The 25,040-nt window shown below is 37.5% G+C and overlaps 1 protein-coding gene across 2 annotated transcripts in view; it reads left to right on the top strand.

The window, feature by feature from the left end:
- The first annotated feature begins 9,086 nt into the window (after positions 1 to 9,086).
- ahi1 (Abelson helper integration site 1) overlaps positions 9,087 to 25,040 on the top strand; it is a 100,017-nt gene continuing 84,063 nt past the window's right edge. Inside the window, exons 1-13 of one of the 2 annotated variants that reach the window (XM_041250413.1) lie at positions 9,087 to 9,229; positions 9,887 to 10,027; positions 11,005 to 11,078; positions 12,148 to 12,260; positions 16,862 to 17,469; positions 17,682 to 17,869; positions 17,984 to 18,188; positions 18,695 to 18,887; positions 19,733 to 19,828; positions 20,010 to 20,195; positions 20,562 to 20,717; positions 21,419 to 21,551; positions 21,913 to 22,036. In XM_041250413.1, the coding sequence (XP_041106347.1) occupies positions 11,069 to 11,078; positions 12,148 to 12,260; positions 16,862 to 17,469; positions 17,682 to 17,869; positions 17,984 to 18,188; positions 18,695 to 18,887; positions 19,733 to 19,828; positions 20,010 to 20,195; positions 20,562 to 20,717; positions 21,419 to 21,551; positions 21,913 to 22,036 (2,012 nt within the window). In that variant the 5' untranslated portion in view covers positions 9,087 to 9,229; positions 9,887 to 10,027; positions 11,005 to 11,068. The remainder of the gene's footprint in view (positions 9,230 to 9,886; positions 10,028 to 11,004; positions 11,079 to 12,147; positions 12,261 to 16,861; positions 17,470 to 17,681; positions 17,870 to 17,983; positions 18,189 to 18,694; positions 18,888 to 19,732; positions 19,829 to 20,009; positions 20,196 to 20,561; positions 20,718 to 21,418; positions 21,552 to 21,912; positions 22,037 to 25,040) is intronic. The other variant, XM_041250412.1, reaches the window with a different exon arrangement.

The following is a 25,040-nucleotide window of genomic DNA, read 5'->3' as shown; positions in this document are numbered from 1 at the left end:
GAATACCATGGCCCCCTCAGCCAGACTGTGGCAGCACAGAATGTACAAACTATGCACGCACAGTAATGAGAGAGGAGGGACCTAATATATAGCCTCTGTTAACTATGTATAAGCATTATAACGGAGCCCTAGTCCATATGAAAAGTCATACAGTACTGTATATAAGCGACATCAGTCTAAAAGAAAACAAGAAAACAAAACTATAAAGAAAACAGCTTTTATTAAAAAAAATGAAAAAATAAAAAATAAGTAAAATATATTGAGGTTTTTCCATACTATAACATAGAGGGTTCCCAAATGATACTTTAAATATAAATATAATATAAACACAGTTAAGTTAGTTATCACTTTTATTTGAAACACTCCCCATCATGACTTAAAAAAAAGAAATCAAAAGCTAATGACCAGATTGCATGCAACCTATGAGATACTAAGATGTGACACTAAGTGATATGTTAAATTCAATGAGTGACTGAGGCAGGAAAGAAGCAGTTGGCCTGATTCAGTGAACAGACTGTAACCCCTGATTATAAGTAATTAAGCGCTATCCTACTGAGGTTCTGGAAAGGGTGTGGAGAATTTAAACTTCTACCTATTAACCCTTTACACTCCAAGCAATTTTCACCTGTATTACATTAACTGCATTTCCCACTGTAAAAATATATTTTTGTTTTATGTTCAAGAGGCATGACTGTTATATAAAATCAAAATAACAAAGTTTCCTTTATTTTTCAGATATGTTTTGGAGACTCTTACAGATGAGAAAATGTAGACTAAAATATAAATGCATTTACAAAAAGTAACTCTTTGTTGCTATGAAAACATATATAAGGTTACCGGCAATTTGAAATTTCAATATGTTGGGAAGTTGCATACACAATTTCAGCCCAATAGGACAAGAAACAACCAAAATACAAGTGTGTAAACATTGTTAGCGTTTTTCAGATGTATACCAAAAAAGTGCCTTTCAGAACATAAGTAACAAAATAACTATATACAGTACAAGAAAGAAATAACAACAACAACAACTATATACACAGATCTCTTGTGTAGAATGAAGCTGCTTACAGTAGCAATATCAATAAAATGAAACAACAATGTTTTGTAACATTTTTGTAATATTGTAGTACCCTGCTTATTAGTTTTGTCACAATTTTTTTGGACACTCTCTGGAAAAGTAACAAACGAAATAAATCTGAATGGTTGTAGTTCCTCCAGCTTGGACCTGGAGTGTGACAGGGTGTGAACCTTGGCTGAGTGAGAGTGGTCATTAGGCCAGTTTACATGTGTGATTATGTCACGTGAATGGACAATGCACGTAGAACGTTAGGTTATTACCATAATCCTCGTTCCCTGGAAAGAGAATGACAACCATTACTGAATGGGAAGAGCCTCTCTGAGCATCAATCTCTGAGCAACTATACAAAAGCTGCCCTATCAGGGCCCTGCTGTGATGGGGAAGTCCCGCCCACCTCCTGCTGAAGAGGGACGTCCTCACAGTTAGCACATCACCATTTTCTTTTGAAAACAGAGGTCAACTGGGGACACGACCTCAAAGGGTAATGGTTGTCATTCTCTTTTCAGGGAACCAGGGTTATGGTAATAACCTAATGTTCCCTGTCAATTCAAATGACAACCATTACCAAATGGGAAAGCTGTACCAAAGCTATCATGGCTCCAGACTACCAACAGTACAGCCCCAGGGCGATAGCAACAGAGCCCACATGACACCTAAGGGCATGCTGCCTGCAAAACTCTAGAGCCCAGAGAGGGACTCGTTCGGTTTGTCACATCAGGGCGGTAAAAACGCACAAATGTCTGACTACTTGTCCATGTAGCAGCATTGCATAACTCACCTAAGGAGGTGCCATGATGGTAGAATGGGCCGTAATGTCCCTGGTAACGGGGAGTCTGTCTGTTCATACACCAAGCATATCACATCTGTCACCCAGTGCGCTAGACGTTGCTTCGATAGGGCCTGACCTCTAGATCCAAATAACAGCGTAGAACCCGAACAGGGCATAGTGTATGTTGTCTACGGTACTCCACTGACAGCACTCGCCTCGACGCCGATCCCAGCACCGACTGATTCGGCACTGGTGAATCATTTAAAAAAAAAAAAAAACGTGTCTGCAGGCTGCTCATTGAACACAGCAGTTTGGATAAACAGCAACAACAACTGCAAACATGTTGGTGCAGTCAACTGGATCAGCGGGCTTCCACCAGTGTGACCGGTGCTCAGCCAAGCTTCCCAGGAAGGATGAACACAGATCCTGCACCAGGTGCCTCAGGCCAGAACACGCGACCAAGGCACTGGCAGGTGAGCTGCTCTCCCTGTCAGAAGTTCTCAAGGAGAAGAAAGCGACGGAGAGCAGCCCTATCCCCAGCAGAGTCTCTCTCCTCAAGCCATGGGAGAATGAGATCGTCCAGGACCCCCCCTGCTACAGTGATCAGGGAACTCTCCTGCACAACTGGATCTCCCCTTGAATCCCCTCACAGAAGGGAAGCGATCACTACAGATGCCTCCACTCTGGGCTGAGGAGTGATCTGGAACAGGAGAGGAATAAGAGGTCAGTGGAAGGGACATTGGCAGCAAGTGCACATAAATGCGCAAGAGCTGCAAGCAGTGAGCCTGGCGTTATCACATTTTCGCCAGCAATTACAGAAACATGTGCTGGTCCGGACGGACAACACCACAGTGGTAGCCTACATAAATCACCAAGGCTGCCTGCGCTCACCGGGCCTTCACCACACAGCACACAGACTCCTGTCCTGTCCTGAACTTGCGCTCCATCAGGGCAGTTCACCTCCCCGGTGTGAACAACAAGGCAGCAGACCTCCTGTCCAGAGGAGCTACAGACAGCTCGGAGTGGAGGCTGCATCCTAACAAGATGCTCGGATACATTGTGAAAAGTGTTGAATTTAAATCAAGGGAAGTAATGTTAAAACTGTACAATGCACTAGTAAGACCTCATCTTGAATATTGTGTTCATTCTGGTCACCTCGCTATAAAAAAATATTGCTGCTCTAGAAAGAGTGCAAAGAAGAGCGACCAGAATTATTCCGGGCTTAAAAGGCATGTCATATGCAGACAGGCTAAAAGAATTGAATCTGTTCAGTCTTGAACAAAGAAGACTACGTGGCGACCTAATTCAAGCATTCAAAATTCTAAAAGGTATTGACAGTGTCGACCCAAGGGACTTTTTCAGCCTGAAAAAAGAAACAAGGACCAGGGGTCACAAATGGAGTTTAGAAAAAGGGGCATTCAGAACAGAAAATAGGAGACACTTTTTTACACAGAGAATTGTGAGGGTCTGGAATCAACTCCCCAGAAATGTTGTTGAAGCTGACACCCTGGGATCCTTCAAGAAGCTGCTTGATGAGATTTTGGGATCAATAAGCTACTAACAACCAAACGAGCAAGATGGGCCGAATGGCCTCCTCTCGTTTGTAAACTTTCTTATGTTCTTATGTTCTTAAGTGGAGTCAGAGGAGAACCGTAGACAACATACACTATGCCCTGTTTGGGCTCTGCGCTGTTATTTGGATAGGACAGCGTCCTGGAGACAGTTCAAAGAGCAGAAAAAGAGCAAAGAGTTTCGTATCGAAATCTGCTCTTTTTAAGAACTGAACAAATGTTTCGGTACAGTTCCGCAACGATACTGGTATAAAAATGCTAGTGTGAATAGGGTCAAACGTTAGTGGTGGCAACCTCAGGTGGAAAAATAAGCCGTTGACCAACATCTGCCAGCATTTTCCACTCTCTAGCAGCTTCCAGTTGTCCTGGGCCAGGTTTGGTTTTAACACCTTTTCTTGGTGGTTGCTCTCCTGGGCAGAGGAGTGTTGTCTTTTGTGTGTAATGCTTAGATGGAACTGGTGGCAAGTTATTAGTCAGGTTATGGTATCAGCACCTGGTAATGGCACCAAGTAAACCAATCTTGGCTAAGACCCACCTTACATCCTGTCAAAATGTGCCTTATTGTTGCAGGTGATGAACACAAAGGACATGAGGGATTCTCACCCACCCAGAGGTTTAGGTTCTGTGGTGATGGGAGAACATCATATGTTGATCTAATGAAGCAATTGATCCTGCTCTGTTCCATTGTCCATAGGTCTTGCCAGCCGATCTTGCCTTGTTCCACACTTTCCCATCTCATCCATTCTCCCTGCTTGGCCTGGGAAATGGCCATTACACACCTCATCCTCTCTTCCTGCTTTTGCACCTTGCTGACTATCAACTTATTATTTGTCCATAATTCTAGATCTGTAAGTTAGATTCAGAGGTTCCCATTTTTTCAAATATCACAAAACCTTTTCTGCCAAAGCCTCCAACAATGGAACCAGAGGATTTACTAGGACGTCCTAGACCAAGACCTATTCTCCTATTTCTTCACATGTCTCTGATTCATAGCATGCTCTGCATGCGGTTCCACTGCTCACCCTATTATTTCCTGCTCCCTTACTGACCCTCCGCTCCGTCCCCTCATGTCACTCTTCATTCTTTCATCCTTCAATCTTCCTCATTCTTTCATCCCCTCCAGATCAAAAGACGGCCAGGACCACAATATTATATTCTCTGTATGCTGCCTCATTTGTAATAATTTCAACGAAGGAATCTGCTTCTACTTGGCCTGTAACTTCCTTCATATATGCAGCCATTGTGACAAAGCCCATTTACAATTAGTATGTCCCCGCAAACCCCATAAAACAGCTCAAAATAAAAAAAAAACACTGCTAACGTTTCAAAGTGACTACTCAGATTCTTGTCCACACCTATTAATATCCAAACCTAGCCTCAGAACTACACAAGCACCCTGACCCCTCTTTTGTGTTTTTTCTAATTAATGGTCCCACTAAAGGGTTTTCTACTGGTCTTTTTTTGTCTACTTACCTCTTCCACTTATTGCAAAAACCTAAAAGCTGCCATTTTGGACCCCAAATCTGTTAAAATTTTACTAAAGAAAGAATTAGACAACGAGTTTGTGATAGGTCCCTTTGAATCCCCTCCTTTTCCCACCTTTCACATTAACCCCATTGGGGTTGAAATAAGGAAATACTCGGTCAAAAAGAGACTGATAATCGACCTTTCCTCTCCCCATAACTCCACCACCCCCAGCATCAATAGTTTAATCCCTCACAAAGATTTCTCCCTGTAACAATCGACCACGCCATATCCTTACAAAATTGGCGGGAAAAACACATGGCTGGCTAAAGTCAATATATTAAATACTTTTAAAATCATGCCATTGATCCCGCGCTTTGGCACCTCTTCAGAGTACAGTGGTGCTCCAAATTTTACTTTTGTGTTCGCCTAACATTCAACTGCAACAGCAGCCTCAAGTTATTCGATATCCTGTAAGAAGAGCTATGCTTGATCCTTCTTAACAACTACCACATTCCTTTTCTGCTGCATCTCCTGGGTGATTTTCTTCTCACTGACTTTCCCCACGCTCCCTCTGCCCAGAACATAATGATTCTCAAATCATTATTTTCAAATCTCGAAACTCCCCTAGCACCAGAAAAGACCTTGGGTCCTCTCACTTCCATTGAATTTCTAGGCATCACCCTTGATTCTCAAACCTTAGTAGCCCTTTTTCTCCTAGCCTTTTTCAGGTTTCTTAGGTACTCACAGTTTTCCCTAGATTCACAACTGTATCTCCGATCTAGCTTTTACTAAAATGTGCTCTTAAGTTAATAGTCTGCCTGGAGGAAGGGCAATCAGATCAACCATGGATGCTCAAAGGTGATTTTGTTTTCCTCTCCTGTGCATTGATAATCTTTGTTAAAGGTTGGCTAAACCTTCAAGTTGGCTATATCCAAAGTTAGGTTTGATGCCAAATAAATGTGTATATATATATAACATACTTCAATGTATTCTTGTATACTGCACATTCTACTCAATAAATATTTGTACCAAAACACGTTGTAATTGGTGTTTGTCCCGAACTACTGAAATGAGATTTATAACTAAAGTTCGGGAGGAGGGTCAGACCCCTATGTCTGTGTCATCAAATTGAATCATTCAATCTACACATTGGCTAATTAAGATTGTTAGCACTATAAATACCCTCTTCACTTACCTCTCAATTGCGTTTTGATTTCATCATAACCCACCACCTCCCCATCTCCACCTCTTTAGAAATTTAGGTTTTTATCTATGGGGATCTCTGCCTCGTCCAGTCGGCCAGGCAGCGAGCCCTCAAACCAATTTAGGTTTGATGCCAAATGAATGTGTATATGTAACATACTTCAATGCATTATTGCATACTCCACATTATCCTTAATAAACATTTGTACCAAAACATCTTGTAATTGGTGCTTGTCCCGAACTACTGAAGTGTTGAATGCAATCAGAAAACATAATGCAAAAGTTCAAATTAGATAATATCTCCAGCACTTGTCTGTGAGACTAAACTCAAATTCTGTCATTTTTCTTTTTTTAAATGAGAAAACACTTAGCATTTTCTATTAAAATAATGTTATATATTAAATCATATTTAGTGTTTCAATCAAATACCACTGCAATGAAAATGAAAATATTCATTTGAAACCAAATGTTTGTTGAAAAGGGGACTTTCTTCTGCTATGTTTCCCCTTGATTTGAACATTCAGGGCCAAAGTGTTTACTCCAGTGTTAAAATAATAAAATAAAATAATAATAAAAACGTAACTTACAAAAATTTATAATAAATAAATAAATAAATAAATAAATAAATAAATAAATAACAGACATTTTACCTTTTTCAAAACATAGGAGTTAATTAAAGACTGGAGTAAATGCTTTGAATCGACCTTGATAAATTTACTGTTGGGTGGTACTATGATATGTAATAACCTCAATACATTTTCTTTTTTCTTGTATAATTAATGTTATGTAAATATTCATACTGCAGATAACCCACTAGGTCATATTATTACTATCTAAACAACATTTTGGGGCAGATGGAATGGTAACATAGAAACATATATAAAATGAAAATACAGCAGACGTTTTATCACAAGATCTTCTACTATGGGCACATTGTTATTATGGTGTAGATTAGTTTAACAGTGTCTCTTTACCACCATCAAGTGGTTACAAGTAAAATTGCAGTTTTGTTAACTTGTTAAACTCAGTGGTAGGCTGTACCCCCCTGAACAGTAAAGTAGTCACGTTTATAGATTAAACCTGTAACGAAACTGGCCCTACATAAATTGTACATACGATGATTTCTGAAATCAGAACTTATTTTTTATCAGAGAATTGTCAGCAACAAATAATTAAAGTTGTACTTTGACACAACGTGTTAGAAATGTGTATCAAAATGTTTTCAACCCCTTTCTGTTAGAAATACTAAAAAATACTAAATTATTTTGTTCAAATATATTACGTTTTATTTACTTTTTTTTTTTTTACTGATCTATTTATTGAATAATAACATGGGGAAGGCTGGGCAACATGACCAAACCTGCAGACTGCAAGACACCCACAGGGCTGGTAATAAGCATTTGCATTTGGACGTTATTAATAATGTGCTATTTTATAAATCCCATTGAGGTTAAAAAAAAAAAAAAAAAGTGCAAACAGAAATAAGTGCCTTTTTTATACTATAACGGGGTATACTGAATTGATTTAAAAATGTTTGGTCCTAATTTAATATTTAAACGACGGCGGTATTTAGATTAGACATGTCATGGTGCTCTACAAACAAGCTGCAACTCTATGTTTTGTAATTAAGAAATACAAAAATACGTGCTCTTAATGCATTTAATTAATAATAAAAAAAGACTTATCAAAATGTTTGTCATTCAACTGAGTGTTTTATAGATATTGTAACGCTAGGAGGTTGGGGCGAAGGGTGAGGGTATCTCAGGGGTTAACTTGTGTGAGTGGTTGAGGGGCATGGGAAACGCGGTTTGGGATGACTGTGAGTCCTTGCTAGGAGCGGGAGGCTGAGTGTAGGGAGGAAGGGATGCGGGTGATTTGAGGGGGAACAGGGTGGACCGAGGGCATAATGGTACGAACGGTAGAACTGACAGGATAGTGTGAGAATGGTGAGAGATAAGAATAAAGAGGAAAGGAAAGAAAGAACGAAAAGAGAGAAATATTGAATCACCACTTTATTTTCTGTTTGCTCCCAGTACCTTTCCCTTGTTTATATTGAAAGTGTTATTTAAATAAATACGGACTCTTAAGCCTTTAAACTACCTACCATCTGACTCCATTCATCCTGGAAGTTCCAGTACAATATTGAGGGAGTTGTATTGTATTGCAATGTAATGTGCCCTGCAATAAATTGAGATATTAAGCTGGGAAGCCAACTACTGTAGCCATATTTTAAAGGCAACTTATCTGTAGATCATCTGAAAAATGTATTCCAATGGTCTATTATTCAGATAATTATTAACTTTTCTTTTAAAACGTCTTCCAAAATATTAAAATGTTTAAAATTTATGAACTAATTACAGAAGATACAGTTCTTCTAAACTTGAAAATAGATGTGTCAAATATTAATTTACCTCCTGTGCTAGGTTTCAGACCCGTTACAAGCCACTGTACTGATTTACTTTAATGTCCAGTGCCCGACCGTAGCAAAAGTATATCTCTGCAGAATGAAGGCTCGCACAGCGTAGCTCTCCCAGGGAGCTCACATAGAGTAGACTTTGTACGTTCAGCTAGTTAACTGAGTAAATTAGCTGTAATTTACATTTTCTTTTTTAATCTTTCCGTCACTTTATTAAGGAAGATAGTTGTTACAGGGAGCATGTTAATACAGGTGACATTAGCACATAATCTTGCACTGAGATGGCCTAATTATGTATTAATCAATTCAAACTTTTTGTTACAATTATTAACGTTAGATGGACATGGGCTATATAAACAAGCCCCGGTAAGAACTTAACTTGGTAACAATTTCGCACGCAACACTACCTTGTGCGTGCTGCCTGTAAAAGCAACGCTGTGGGGTTCTGCGTTTTGCAGCATTACCGCTTTCGACCCTAGAGCTTTCCTTTGTTGATTTGAAACTGCGTCACTTGCTTGCCGGAGCTGAAAGCTTAATTCTGATTGGCGAATCCCAAGCGGATATACATTACGTACGCCGGGTCAACCAGTGTTGTTGTTGTTTGGGAAACCATCGTAACGGCTTGTCTCCGTTGATAGACCTTTACTCATTGAAATTAACATTTAACGTACTGTAGTTTTAAATAAATAATTATATCGAAAACACTGGGACATGACTCTACGCAGGTATGTGCGGATAGAATACATTTTTTTTTTTGTTCTCAACTTGTAACTGCAACTTGTTTCTAGTGTCTGTTCTGCATCGTTTCTTTGATCGCTACAGTGATGTCTAAATCACAGAAGGGTCTGGGAAACGTATTTTATACTACTTGTTTGTTAAATATTAACATTTGCTATAAACACAATCACTATCCCGGCTGCCACAAATACAATTTAGAGAGGATACCGTAGGAATATAGAACAAAATCTACTATAGGTCCTGCCAGCAGAAGGACGTATTAATCACTGCGTGACAACTGAACAACCTAAATAAACGAGTACGTGGCTAAATGTCAAACGTGTAACCATTTAAAAATGCGTAAATGCAAAGCACTTACCATCAACAGTAGCCCACTACTATAATATTTTTAGACGTACTGTTACTGTTGTTGCTAGTAATAATCCTGCACCTTTCGGACGTGAGGAAGCAGCGTTAATTACAGTATAATGTGAAGTCCAATAGGCTATAGCTGTGCAGACTCTGAGCACTCCTCACCACAGTTCCATGCCACACAGACGTGGGCATGTCAGCACTTTGTAATGACAGTTATTTCATTTTATTAAGGTATGCCCCCAACTTAAAATTGCATTTTAAACTTGACATAGTTTTTGGATTGTTTTCAGATTTTGTCCAGAAGGTTATGCAGGAAAGTCACCCAACGTCCCGGTTTAACTCTTTAAGAACTGGCCAATGCACCTAGATTGCTAATGCAATAACGGACAATAACTGTGCATACAAGACCAGTTAACCAGGCATGTTCTTAGGTATGCCCTTTAATATATATATATATATATATATATATATATATATAATATATATATATATATAATAAAATTTATTCTACCAATATTAAAACATACCCATGGGTTTGTTGCTCTGTCCTTGTCTTCACGAGGTTCTACAGACCCGTACCTTAGTTCTGTGGAGCGTGTGTTAACAGGTTAGGTGTTTTGTAAAACAAAAAAATTTGTTTTAACGATACACATTCTGTAAGAAATTGGTCTACAAAGTATGACAATATAGATATATAGAACACCTCTGATGCTAGATGTATAGATTCCCTCTAGCAGGGGTGTCAAACTCAGTTCCTGGAGGGCCACAGTGCCTTCTGACTTCCAGAAGACACATGTTCTCATTTACTTAATTGGTCTAATTATTTGATTAATTGGACAAATGTAATACTTCATTCTAGGCCTCAAATTGTTTTATAGGTAGTGGACCTTGAATCAAGTACATTTCTGAAATCAACTCTAAAAGACCTTGAAAAAATATTAAATATGTCAATTTGAACAAGTAATTGGATGAATGCAGTTAATTGAGCTTAAGTTGGATTGAAAACCAGAAGACCCTGCGGCCTTCGAGGACTGGAGTCTGACACCCCTGATATAGAACAATCCATAGACTCTTAGGACCTACACAAAAACTTGAGGAAGCAATTAGGAATAGGACCTATACAAAAACTTGGAGTAGCAATTAGTCCAGTTCAAATGTGCATCAGAAAAATGGACTGTTGTTGACAACCATTGGGCCTAGCTTTTGGACCTTGGGATTTGATTCCCTGACTGGTGAGGTTTAATGTATTTCTAATCTTTTTCTAAAGGAGGAAGGAGATTAACCATGTCTAATTCCTCCCAAGTACTCACATGATGATGTTTATAAATAATTGCTTTAGACCTTCCTATAGAAAACCATATGCTGTATACTGAGATCTAACATGACATTTTTTTATTTTGCTTTCCAGTTTGTTTGACACCAGAAGAATGTAACACTTGTTGTACACTCAGCATGAACTTTAAGACTTGAAAATGCCAGCAGGTGAGGATAGCATAAAGAAACATTGTTTATCCTAGAAGGCGGAAATCTTCATAGTTTCGATGTAACTGAAAAAAATGACTTGCAAACATTATATAGAACTGGTGCAAGACAGCTATAGTACACAATACCTTGCTTTCATTAAAAATCTAATTTGACAAAAATATTTTTGTAATATTGAAAATACTTACATAGGAAAGGTCCACTGAGATAACGATCTTGTTCATTTGGTGTTCCTCTTGGAAAGATCATTCTAAACTTTCTGCAGAGGGTATAATTAATAGCACTTGTGATCTGCAAGTCACAGAAAATAGGATCACAAGAGATGTACATTTATAATTTATATCAATCAGAGCTCTTTGCTCCCACCACAAAGTAGTTTGTTATTCAACTGATTATATTAAACAATTAATACTGTACTTTAGATATATAGGTAGGTATAATTGTGCTTCTGGACTTTGGATGGCTGAAAAACATTGTGATGTCACACATCAGCTTTTACCTTGTATTTGATGGGTGGAAGGATTAGCGTATAGAGACAAACGCAGGAAACCCTTCACTTTGACTTTCTTACTAACCCTGTGTTCAGTAGTCCACTAATGATTTGTTGGTGCTATCTGGGACTGAGCATTTTAGCTGATCATGTACCTTGCACAATGCTTCTCTTTAATCGTGATGGAGGAGATTTGTTTTTAAGGAGATATCTCATCCATAACTATAAAACACCCATTGGTGGTATACTGTACACACACACAAAAAAATACACAATTATTTAAAAAACATTTCAACTAGAAGACCTTGGAAGACTTCTTGTCTAAACTTTTGTTAAATAATGTAATATGTTTATTTTAGAATTACTACACAAGAAGACAAGGAAACAAAATTGTACAATACAATAATGGAATGGCATTGCACAGGACATACAGGAGTCTTTGCATCACCAAGCTGTTGTTCATTGGGACTAACAATGTTCAGAGAGGAGTTCATAGAAGTGCCTGATCCCTGAATGTGATAATATTATTTCTATACTTTTTTTTAACCCTTTAATTTAGTCAAAATATTTGTCTTCTAGGGGAGAGTGAAGCAAAAGCAAGGACCAAGGCTCGATTTGAAGAAGTATTTAAGAGCTATGCAGGTCCATCTACTGAGAAAAAGAAAAGCACCCAGCCTCGGGAAAGTTTTGCAGTGAGTAAATAGTTTTTCTCAAAATCAACTGTAACTGAGTAATAAGCAGAGGCTGGGGTTATCAGATACAACTTTATTTGTGTCATAAGCATTAACGAAACTACCAGTATTGATGAGGTGAAGTGTCAGCTGAATTTTAATGAGCTCATGTTAAAACAGGAAGGTTTTTTTGCTAAATAGATAACAATCCAGATTCCTTTAAGTTTCTTTCACAAAGTTTATTATAAATTATATGTTTCTTATAGAAAGCTTATGGAAATGCTCACTCAATTACCCCATTATCTATTAATTTCAAAACTTCAATAAAGATTTATTTTCAGTGCTCAGCTGTGTGAGGAGTAAAAAAGATTTTAAAAGTACATATAAATGAGTTCCCCTGTTTCTTAATGTGTTTTTTTTGTTAACATGAGCTTTTCAAAGTATTTCAAATAATTCTAGCCTTAGATTTGTAGTAATATATTGTAATATACAGTCTACACCCCCTTTTTTCACATTTTGTTGTGTCAGTACTTCAGAGTTTCATGCATTTAAATGAGGATTTTTTTTTCCACTTATCTACACATCATACTCCACACTGTTAAGGGGAAAAATGTTTTTGTTGAGAACAAAATTATATATTAAAAATACAAAACTGAAAGATATAATTGGATAAGTCTCCACCCCCCTGAGTTAATACTTGGTGGAAGCACCTTTGGCAGCAATTACACTGTGAGTCTGTTGGGATAGATCTCTACCAACTTTGCACACCTAGATTTGGCAACCGGAGTGGCTAAGAAACAAACAGGTAAATGTCCTTGAATGGCCCAGTCCGCACCCTGACCTAAATCCAATCGAAAATCTGTGGCATGACTTGAAGATTGCTGTCCATCAACGGTCCCCGAGGAACTTGACAGAGCCCAGTCAGAACTGGTGACCATTGTTCTTTACAAAACTGTTCAAGCTCTGTCAAGTTCCTTGAGGAGCGTTGATGGAAAGCAATCTTCACGTCGTGCCACAAATTTTAGATTGGATTTTGCTCGGGGCTCTGACTGGGCCACTCAAGGACATTTACCTTTTTTTGTTCCTTAGTCACTCCGGTGTAGCTTTGGCTGTGTGCTTTGGGTCGTTGTCATGATGAAAGGTGAACTTCCATCCCAGCAGGGCAGCAGGTTTTCCTCAAGGACTTCTCTCTACTTTGCAAGTGCAAACTACAAGTGCCCCAGTCCCTGCTGATGAGAAACATCCCCATAAACTGATGCTGCCACCACCATGCTTCACAGCAGCGATGGTGTTCTTCGGGTTATGCGCTGTGTTTGGTTTCCGCCAAACATAATGATTTACATTTAGGCCATTAGTTCCATTTTAGTTTTGTCAGACCACAAAACTTTTTGCCACATGGCTACAGAATCTCCTGAGTGTGTTTTTTGCATACTTCAAATGGGATTCAAGGTGGGCTGTCTTGAGTAATGGCTTCCTTCTTGCCACCATACCATACAGGCCAGATTTGTGGAGTACTTTGGATATTGTTGTCACATGCACACTTTGACCAGTCTTGGCCATAAAAACCTGTAGTGCTTGCAAAGTTGCCATTGGCCTCTTGGTAGCCTCTCTGATCAGTCTCCTTCTTGCTCGGTCATCCATTTTGGAGGGACGGCCTGATCTAGGCCAGGTCTTGGTGGTGCCATACACCTACCATTACTTAATAATCGTCTTGACCGTGCTCCAAAGGATATTCAAGGCCTGTGATATTTTTTTTTTTATACCCATCCCCTGATCTGTGCCTTTCAACAACATTGTCCCAGAGTTCTTTTGAAAGTGCCTTGGTGCTCATGGTTGAGTCTTTGCTTTGAAATGCACTACCCAGCAGAGGGAACCTACAGGAACTGCTGAATTTATCTTGAAATCATGTGAATCACTACAGTTTAACACAGGTGGAGGCCACTTAACTTGGTGTGTAATTTTGAAGGCGATTGGTTACACCTGAGATAATTTAGGATTGCTATTACAAGAGGGGGTGGGTGATTGTACATTTATCCAACCAAGCTATTTCAGTTTTTTATTTTAATTAGGATGTGTAAATAAATGGAAAAAAAAGTATTTTAATTCCAGGTTATAAGGCAACAAAAGGCAAAAATTTTGAAAGGGGGTGTAGACTTTCTAAAGGCACTATATATACAGTACCAGTCAAAAGTTTGAGTACACCTGCTTGAAACCAGGTTTTTCATGATTTTATCTATGCTTTTAACTGTATAAACTTGTCTGTCAACACTTACTATTTCATTACATGATACATGTACTTATATAAGCTGATAATCATGAGTGAATTGTATTCAGAAATTTTATTTTTTAAATGAAAACGTAAATCTTGTCAATTTCAATGACATGGTCGCCCAAAGCAAGGTGATTTCAGTCTGAAGTTAAAAGTCTGAAATGTATATAACACTGTGTTAGAACACTGGCTTAAGTGTAAAAGTGTCTTTGTTAGATGTTCTCTGAGTTAACTATCATGTTACCTAATTAACCTTTTGTCACCAATTATTGTTACAGGTGAGGGTCCACAATTACTATAAATATAGGTAGTATAGGCACAAGTTTGTCATTCCTGAATGTAAGGGAGCAGAAAATGGCAAAATACGCTCAGTTAAGCAAAGAAAAAAGACAGTCTGTAATTACTTTAAGAAATGAAGGTCAATCTTTAAGACAAATCGCAGGAACTTTGCAATTGTCTGTAACTGCTGTGGCCAAGACCATCAAACTTTTGAAGAAACTGGCACTCTTGAGGACCGAACAAGGTCAGGCAGGCCAAGGGTGACCTCAGAATCGGAGAACAAGTTAATTCGAGTCACAGTTCTGCGAAACCGGCAATTAACTGTCCCTGAAACACAAGCTCAGCTAAATGCTACTAGAAGTACAGGTGTTTCAACATCAACTGTTCAGTGGAGATTGCATGAAGCTGGCCTAACTAGAAGAACTGCTGCAAAGAAACCATTGTTAAGAGTGCAGAATAAGAGGAAAAGACTTGCCTGGGCCAAAAAACACAGAAACTGGACGTTTGAGGAGTGGAAGTCGGTCTTATGGGTCGATGAGTCAAAATTTGAAATATTTTGGTCCAACCGCCGAGTATTTGTAAGACGCAGAGAGGGTGAGCACATGAGTTCTGCGTGTGTGGTTCCCACTGTCAAGCATGGAGGAGGTAGTGTCATGGTCTGGGGTTGCTTTGCTGGTGACAGAGTTGGTGATCTTTACCAAGTCCATGGCAAGCTCAACCAGCACTGCTATCATAGCATGCTTCAGAGGCATTCCATTCCATCAGGATTACAGCTAGTTGGGCAGTCTTTCATTCATTCTTTCAGCAAGATAATGACCCGAAACACCTCAAAGTTGTGCAAGAACTATCTGGCGAAGAAGGAAAGTGAAGGACAACTCAATCTAATGACCTGGCTTGCCCAGTCTCCAGACCTCAATCCCATAGAACTTGTATGGGACGAATTGGACAGAAGAGTCAAAGCAAAGCTACCCACAAGTGCCCTACATCTCTGGGAATTGCTGCAGAAGAGCTGGGAAGACATGTCGGGTGATTTCCTGCTGAAACTTGTTAACCGAATGCCTCGTGTTTGTGAGGCTGTTATTAAGGCAAAGGGTGGCTATTTTGAGGAATCCAAGATTTAGAGACAATTTTCAATTTTCTTGAACATTGCTTTGATACTCCTTATGTTTTGTTTTGTATATTGTAACATGTGTTTTCATTTTCAAGTATTTACAGAAACGTATACAACGTAAAACATTGTCAATTATGAAAAAACCTAGTTTCCAGCAAGTGTACTCAAACTTTTGACTGTGTGTGTGTGTATATATATATATATATATATATATATATATATATATATATATATATATATATATATATATATATATATATATATATATATATAGTTGCATTGTGATAATTATATTATCCTTCTAAGGTCCTTTTATTTTAGATAGTCAGGGATTAAATGAGGCATGTTTGTGATTTTTGTCAAGTTACTACCTTTAAAGTTCAGTTAAAGCTTAGTTTTTTGTATTCTGCCATCCGTTTTTAGAAAACACTAACTTTTTAACTTTCTCTATTTGTTTCCAGTAAGGTTTCCGTTGTGTGGGCTAAATTAAATAGTTTCCACTTGTTGTATACATCTAATTTACATTAATGTCTCCTATCTTCCATTGCCTTATCTTCACATCTGTGCTTATCTTTTAAAGAAACCACATCCTTTTTGCCTGGAAACCTTTGTACGAAACGGATGTCCTTGGTCTACCCAGACAGGAAAGGGTTAAACACCAATGGTTGAATTTGTGTGTATTTTAATTCCTATTGCAAATACATGTTAGTCTTGCAGTGCTATATTTTTTGTAAATGTTGTTCATCACTAAAATAACATGCATTTACAAACAGGTCACAATCTAAAGTGCTAAGTTGGGTTTTCTCAAAGTTCCATTACAGGTGGTTGCCAGCAAAAATTAACCCTTTCACTACCACTGTTTTTAATTTATGGACATGCCAGTGATGCAGATAATTTTTTTTCTTCACATTTCCTTAGTACTTCATGGTTACACACCATTCAAGTGCATTTCTGTTTTCACAGCTTGAAACCTTGAAAAACAGCCTTGACTTGAAAAAAGAAAATGGGGATGACAAGACCATCCTCAACAACACTTACAACCAAGAGGAGGGGAGCCCCCGGTTTACAAAGAACAAGTTAAGAGAGAAAACCTTAACGACAGAGAAGGTCAACAACAATGCCCTGACTGAGGAGGAAAGACAACCAAAGACCAAGAAGAAGAAGAGAAGGGATGTTATTGAGGACAAAGGCCATTATGAAGATCCACAATATATCATCAGCACTTCTGTTGAGAGAGATGACACACAAACTACCAAGATTTCAAAATCTAAAACTAATTTGGAGGCTTATGAAACCAAACAGAAGCCTGAAAGAAGAAAGGCAAAAAATGCCTCCAGAGTGCCACCAGAGTTATCAAAGGATGATGAGGAGGAAGATGAGCAACTCTTCCAAAAATATCAGCAACAAATTGCTGAAGAGGAAGCTAAGCAAATTAAAAAGAAACTAAGAAAGAAGATTGCTGAAACAATGTCACATTCTACTGTGAACACAACAAATCATGTTTTAAATAATGAGTTGGAGAAGAAGAAAAAGAAAAAAATGGTGCCAGTTACCACTGAAGGAGAAACAAGGTAAAATCGGTTGTATTTTAAAGCACAAGGTTCATCATCTAGTGCACCCCCATAATGGCAATCTCATCTGTGGTTGTGTGCCACTTCCTGTGCACATTTCACAGTATGGGTCACGCAAGTAGTAAACAGTATTTGTAGTGGGAATGAAATAGTACAGTACAAGATATGAACTAATATTTCCAAAGTATGATAAGGATGTGCTTTCCTTTCAGTGCAATGTCCTTATCTGAGCTGCAGGACAGCCAGACAGAGGAGATCAACAGAAAGGAAAAGAAGAAACACAGGATAACTACCTCTGATGCAGAAACAGAGAGAGTAGAAGAGGGTGGGGAGCAGATACTTGAAGAGGAGGAGGCACAGCAGAAAACAGAAGCAAAGAAAAAAAAGAAAAGGAAAAAAGGCACTGAACTGTTGTTACAGAATGTGGATGTGCTGTAGTGGTTTTGTTATTTTCTTTTAACCTTTTTTGTTTTTATGGCTGCATTTATTTTTTACATTTTGTCTTCTTCAGCAGAACAAGGAGTTAATGAAGTGCTGAATGACAATGCCACAGCTGCTGAAGCTCAGCCTAGCAGGCATTTGTTTGATGACAACCTTGTGCTGGGGGTTTATGTCCATCGAACAGACAGACTAAAGACAGATCTCATGATGTCGCATCCTATGGTGAAAGTCCATGTGATAGATGAAATGACTGGGCAGTATGTGAGAAAGGAAAAAAGGTAAACTAAATATATAAGCAATTGTGTCTGTAGAAAGTTTGACTGTTAGTAGAATTAACCACACAGATTTATTTTCACAGATGAAGTGATTATAAAAAGGTATATCACCAATGAAAAGGTGTGGCATTTCCTGTGTCAACAGTAAATTCAAACTTTAAATGCTATAAGGTGTATAATATTATATCCTGATATAGACTGTTCATATTTAAAAAATATTTGTCCATGTATTCAAACTAAGTTTGCAGCAATACACAAGTTTTATGTTTTTATCACAGTACCACACATCACTTGTCTCGTGTGATTTGTCCTTATACATGCTTTGTGTGCTTTTTATTAGTGTGTTATTTTCTGGCAGACTTGATTCTTGACCACACAAACACCTGTATAGTAAATGTAGCTAGTCTACCCATCATGAGGTTGTATCATATATTCATAATCCAAGTGTCAAATCTAGTGTCGATTTACGTTGTAGCATAATATTTAGTCTGTGTACTTTTCATTAACAGTGGTCGTCCGGTTTCTTCATTTTATGAGCAAGAGACAGTGGATCATATTCTGCCTATCATGACACAGCCTTATGATTTCAAGAAAAATAAGTCGACAGTCCCAGAATGGGATGAACAGATTGTCTTCAATGAGAGATTTGGATATTTCGTGCAGGAAACTGAGGAAAGTCCAAAAGTAATGCTATTTTTTGAGGTACAGACATTCTTGCATTTTTTGTGATCCTGAGCATACAGCAATGCAAGGTTGCAGTATATCTGTTTAAAGTACAGTAGTCTGTCACGTATCCGACTGCGGTAGGACCAGAGTAAGTGCGGATATGTAAAAATTCGGATAAATGAATCCTGTTTTAAATACCGTTATACACACTATTGGCTATATTCACACAATTATTGTTTTGAGATTCAGCTTTTATTGGCGCGCACCCCTAAATCCCTTGTTTAGAAAGATGCAGGGTAGCCGTTTGCTGTGTGGGTGCGTGTATTCGCGGCTGAGTGTCAGGCAGGAGATCGAGATGGAGGTTGAAGTTGATACGTCCCTGCAGGCGAACAGGATGTATTTACATATCAACACACTGAACAGCTTACATGACACTACCAGAATGGCAGCGTACGGAGCACATACAACACGGTGTACGGAAACTTTGGGATCTACAATGTCTGGACTAATCTTCTCTGTTCAGTAATGACGTTGCTGAAGAGCTTGATCTTGGCGGATAAACTGTTAGGTCGGATATGTGACGGGCGGATGCATGACGGATTACTGTACCGATTAATAATGACATGGAATAATGTTGCTCTAATTCTAATAATTTAAAGCTGAAGCTTCAAAACACAATATACCTCCTGGTATATAAAGTCAAAAAATAGTAGTAGTATTATGACTGACCATGCTGTAACTACACTGCCGATTTAAACTGGGACAGCTATAATTTTTCTGCCAGAGAGGTTGTAAAGCATAGACATACAGACACACACACACAAAAAAAAAACCTTACATTGTTCTTTGTCTATTTCATAATTTCTGTTTTATGATTTAAGGTTCTTGATTTTATGAGTATGGATGAAGCACGGGCCAACTTTGAGATACAGAGACATGAAAGTGGTTTTCGAAAAATAGCTTGGGCATTTTTAAAGGTATGTTAAATTAATTTACAGACATTTATGTTTAACTAAAACAGACCTTGGGACAGAACCATGCTTGTTTAATGGTGGGGATTTTGCAGCTGATTTCTCAACCGGTTTTGTTGATGATTTAACATCTTTCCTGAACACTTTTAAGGGTACTGCATTTCACACTATTTTTTTCCTTTTTCAGATTGTAGGGACTAACGATGTCCTTAATGTGGAAGGAAAACTCAGACTACAACTCTTTTGCCCACCTCCCAGAGGAAGGACGCAGCCCAACACTGTGGAGGTGTTTGAGTGGTGGAAGAAGTACCCAAGGAATCGATACTCATCAACACTTTATGTTACAGTCAAAGGCTTAAAATTGCCAGATCATGTACGTTTTTTAGTATGTAGTTTGTGCTTAATATATCAGTCATGTTTTATTTTGGTTAACAAAATATGTAACCTGCAGCATTGCTGAATTAAAAGGTTTCATATTCCCAAGACTTAGAAGGGTGTCACACACCAACACCTGAATCAACATTTGAGGTCATACATACTACCAAACCCATGTTAGTCTTAGCTTGTTCATAACAGTTTGCTGAAATGAATTGATCAATCGTAATTGTCTTTCCTGGAGGTATATCACTCAGAAAAGACATGCACATCCGTATTGCCCTGTAAAACTAAGGATCAGTGCGCAAAGGTATAGTGCCACCACACTAGCGCTAATTGTCAGTGATTCCCGGTATTTCTTCAGGTTGATCCTTGTGTTCGCTCGATGATGGCTCTGCAGCAGGAGATGGGTAGTACCTCATACAGCGAACTTCAAAATGAGGTCACAAGAAAGGGTGATAACCTTCTTCAGGAGGAAAAGAGAATTGAGTTTCTGAAGTGGAGCAGGCTGCCTGGGCAGGTCAAATCCTAAATACTGTTCTTTTATGTTTAGTAGAAATCAGATTAGTTGTCTGAGAACAGAAATGTTTGCATGTTGAAGATAGCTGTGTGGGGAAAACTTGCATGCAGTGATCAAAGGAAAATTATTTGCTTACATCTTGCATTATTTTATGGCCATGTCTGTTTCAGAGCGTTTGTAAATGCATACAAATCCGCTTTAAAGTGAAAACTGAAGTGTACCATAATGTTGTAGAATAATTTGTGTATTTTGCTGTTTATACAGTAATTGCATATTTATGTACACCTTCATTCAATTACCTTAAGTCGCCATGTTGCTGTATTCAGCTTTAGGAGCAATAAGTATATATAAATAAATGAATACAGAATTGTGGTTTGTTATCTACCAATTTTGCTAAAATAGTAAAATATATATATTATATATATATATATTATATATATATATATGATATATATATTAATGTGAATGAGAAACATTTGTTTTATTAATAAGTGAATCACATATGAAGAGATATTGAAAAAGCAAGAAATTAAATATTGATGACTTCTACAGGGTAAAAAGAATCCAACAAACAGCGTTAAATTATCCCTTAAGACCAAGGGGATTATAAACCTTACAAACAAACCACACCTCCTAACTGTTTGTCATATTTCAAGCAAGAATATTTAAATATTGTTTTATTATATTTTGTTTTTATACAGGTTTGCCGTATTCCAAACAAGCCTTTGCTATCCTTTCGAGGGGGTCAGATGGGCTGTTTCTGTGTTCGTTTCTCCAATGATGGAAAAAAATTGGCATGTGCTTGTGCTGACAAAGACGGTTATCCTATTGTAGGTACATACTTTCTTATACTTCATGGGACTCTGAAGTGAGTTATGTTTATATTTTATTGTTTTGTATACTATTTAAGTCATCAGTGGATGCATATTTATAAGGTGGAAAACTGGCCTGCTAAAATGTTTGGCAAAATTGGTAGACAACACTCTTAATACTGGTATACAATGTGTGCTTTTTCTTAAAATTTTTTGCTAAAATACATTTTTCTGCATTTCTGGGTGCGGTTTCTCTACTTGTAAATGTCAGTTTTCTACAGCAAGTACTGATACCTGCAACTTAGCATTGATGCATTATTTGCAGTAATTCATTGCAGTAATTTTAACTTAAATTATTATTATTATTTTCTCTTGTTGGGTAGTGTATGAAATTCCATCAGGCAAAATTCTAGGAACATTTAATGGTCACCTTAGTATTGTATATGACCTTTGCTGGTCCAGAGATGACAAGAACCTCCTTTCAGCATCCTCGGATGGGACTGTAAGGTAAATATGTTCAATGCACGTTACACTTACAAGAATTGTGTTGTATTAAGATTTTTTTTTGTTTAGTATGACTTTGATTGTTGGCCCAGAGCAGTAGCAAATGTCTGATCTTGTTTTATTTTAATTTTTTTTTTATTCCCATTGGAAATTAAGTTATCAGTTACACTGACTGCTTTCTAGTGAAGCAGTGAATTTCAAATATTACATAGCTTTAACTGTCATAACCAGTCATCCATATTTTTTTCATCTATGCCCCTAAACACTTTTTATTTCATTAAGCTGCAGTGATCTCACTGGCTCAGTCCTACACTGTCATATATGCCGAGAAGTTGAAGGGTTCCAAACTGCCTAGACATTTTACAAGCTCTAAAACAATCCCAATGTGATGTCATATATTGTACGATCAGCACTCGCATATCCGACCCTATAACATTTTGACTTCAGCGACGGTTAAACGCGTGCAACGCATATCTGATTATTTCATTTTGGCCCGTTCCAACCCTTGTCTGTTTTTCAGGGAACACAAAAAAGATACAGTAGCAAAAAATCATAACTGAAAGGACTGTGTTTTAAAATAAGTAGGCTTCCATTTAGATGTACTGTATTCGTTTTGTTGGTACAGTACTATATTTTCAACAGAAGTAGTATTTTTTAATTCAGAACTAATATGATTCTGAAAATATCACTTGCCAAAACTAGAGAGACAACATGTGCATACTTTTAAATCCGGTACGTACTGTAGTGGTATGTACAATTTCCCATTAAACACCTAACAACAAAATGTCATCTAAATGTTATCCATGCACAGAACTGCGTAAAACGTAAAAGGCAATGCAGTTTAGTAAAACCAAAAAATACCAACACTTTCCAGAATTAAAACCGTATCGCAAGTCAGTATTCAAAATTGCAGAATATAGTGTTCGATAAGGTCCTAATGTCACAGTTCACTTGCAAATGAAAATGCACAAAAGCAACAAAAAGGTCATGGATAAAAAATAAATTAATACATCGCAGTATCTAAAACTGTTTAATGATTAACTGTTATATTACCCTAGCTTGTCTCGTTCGCTTTGTTTTGGCTGCATTTCCATCAGGTGAAACTGGAGGAAGTGTTGTGTGACTGCACAGTATAAGACAGACTGATTTGGTATTAGAGAGAATTAAAATAGACAAAAAAATGTGGGCTGTGACGGATATTCACATAAATTGTAACAATGAAGAGATGGGCTTTGCGTCAGAAAACTGGTGATGGAGTCGGAAATTGCTAGTGACGGGTAAGTGCATTAATTAGTTACGTGTATATTAATGGGGATTGATTTTATTCTTAATACAAGGGCAGTAAAATGCAACTGACGTGTATCTTGGTAACGGATGTCTGACTGCTGAATGTACTTATTTTATTATATATGTTCAAAAATAACCAAAATAATACAGCAATGCCTTGTCAATGGTCAGTATAGTCTAACTGTGAATTAAGTTTGTCATGAAATTAACAAGATGTTCTATACTCTGCCACCTTGTTTTTGAAGAGCATTGAAAATAATTGTTTTTTTTAGAATCCACTAGAGGGCCTTCGTGTGGCACTTAGTCACTGAAGTTATGCTTGAAACAAAAACCTTGTTTTGATATTGTGGGGAATCCCAGTGTATAATACATCCAAATATGGTTTTAGATTTTCCTGTGGTGTTGCCAAACTGTAAATCTTTAACAGTAAAAGGAGCGTTTTTTGTTTTTGTAAAAGCAGAAATGTGGTCATGTTACAGAAATACTGAGAAACCAATTTTTAGGAACTCTTGAATCTAAACTATTTGGTATTATATATAGCATTTATAACTTTAGCTTTCCTTTTAGAAAAAGGCATGGCAAAACAAATCATTTAAGTAACTGCTTTTTATAAATCATGTTCAGTAAGATGGTTTGTACCAGGTTTAAATACCAAGACATTTAGGTAATAGAGGTAAGTTGTCTTTGTTTAAGTTGTCTTTATTCTTTTCCATGTTCCTTTATTCTTTTCCATGGCACCAAAATCCCGTCATAGGCTGGCAAAGTCTGATTGTGTTTGTTGGTGCTCACCTAGTGCCCCAGAAGGAGACCTTAGTGTTAGTGCTTAAGGCCCAGTATGTCACTTATGGTTCCAAAAAATGACTCGCTGGTAAGAAGTACTGTATGCTGTGAAGTACAGTTGTTATTTCAAAGTCTTGTGTTCTGGCCCTTTAAAATACAGTTCAACAGAGATGTTATTTTAGCCAGACAAACGTAAACTCGGAAGTGATTCTACTTTATTTTTCTGCAGGATCCTATTGAGAGTGCCATATTTAGTGGTAGTGCTTGCATTGCACTGTGATTTAGCCCATCTAAATATCACTTAGATTATTTAAATAATTAAAACACGACCTAATGTGCTTTTTATAGGCAGAAATACACTAAGTAGACTTTATTATGCTGTTAAAGGTTTGATATTCTTAACGTTCATACACAAAAGCCCTATTTGAATTCTTAGTATTTTGATCTTGCACTAAGATCAGGACGCCCCCTTTACGGATAGATACTTAAATAAATATGAAACTGTTATTAAATGCATGTGGTTTACTTTGGTTTCTATCACAATTATTAAGAAGAAAATAATTTATTTTGAAATTTTTTTTTTTTTTTTTATCAACCTCTTGGCAGTGGATATTTCATTTTTTTTTTTTTTTTAACTTGTCCTCATTTCAGTTGTTTATATATTGTATATTATATATTTATATATATATACAGCTCTGGAAAAAATTGAAAGACCACTGCAAAATTATCAGTTTCTCTGGTTTTACTATTTATAGGTATGTGTTTGGGTAAAATGAACATTTTTGTTTTATTCTATAAACTACTGACAACATTTCTCCCAAATTCCAAATAAAAATATTGTCATTTAGAGCATTTATTTGCAGAAAATGACAACTGGTCAAAATAACAAAAAAGATGCAGTGTTGTCAGACCTCGAATAATGCAAAGAAAATAAGTTCAT

The sequence above is a fragment of the Polyodon spathula genome, chromosome 5, assembly GCF_017654505.1.
Source record: "Polyodon spathula isolate WHYD16114869_AA chromosome 5, ASM1765450v1, whole genome shotgun sequence".
In the NCBI taxonomy this organism is placed as follows: Eukaryota; Metazoa; Chordata; class Actinopteri; order Acipenseriformes; family Polyodontidae; genus Polyodon; species Polyodon spathula.
The sequence above is the reverse complement of the archived record's forward strand: the minus strand, read 5'-3'. Positions and strand labels throughout refer to the sequence as shown.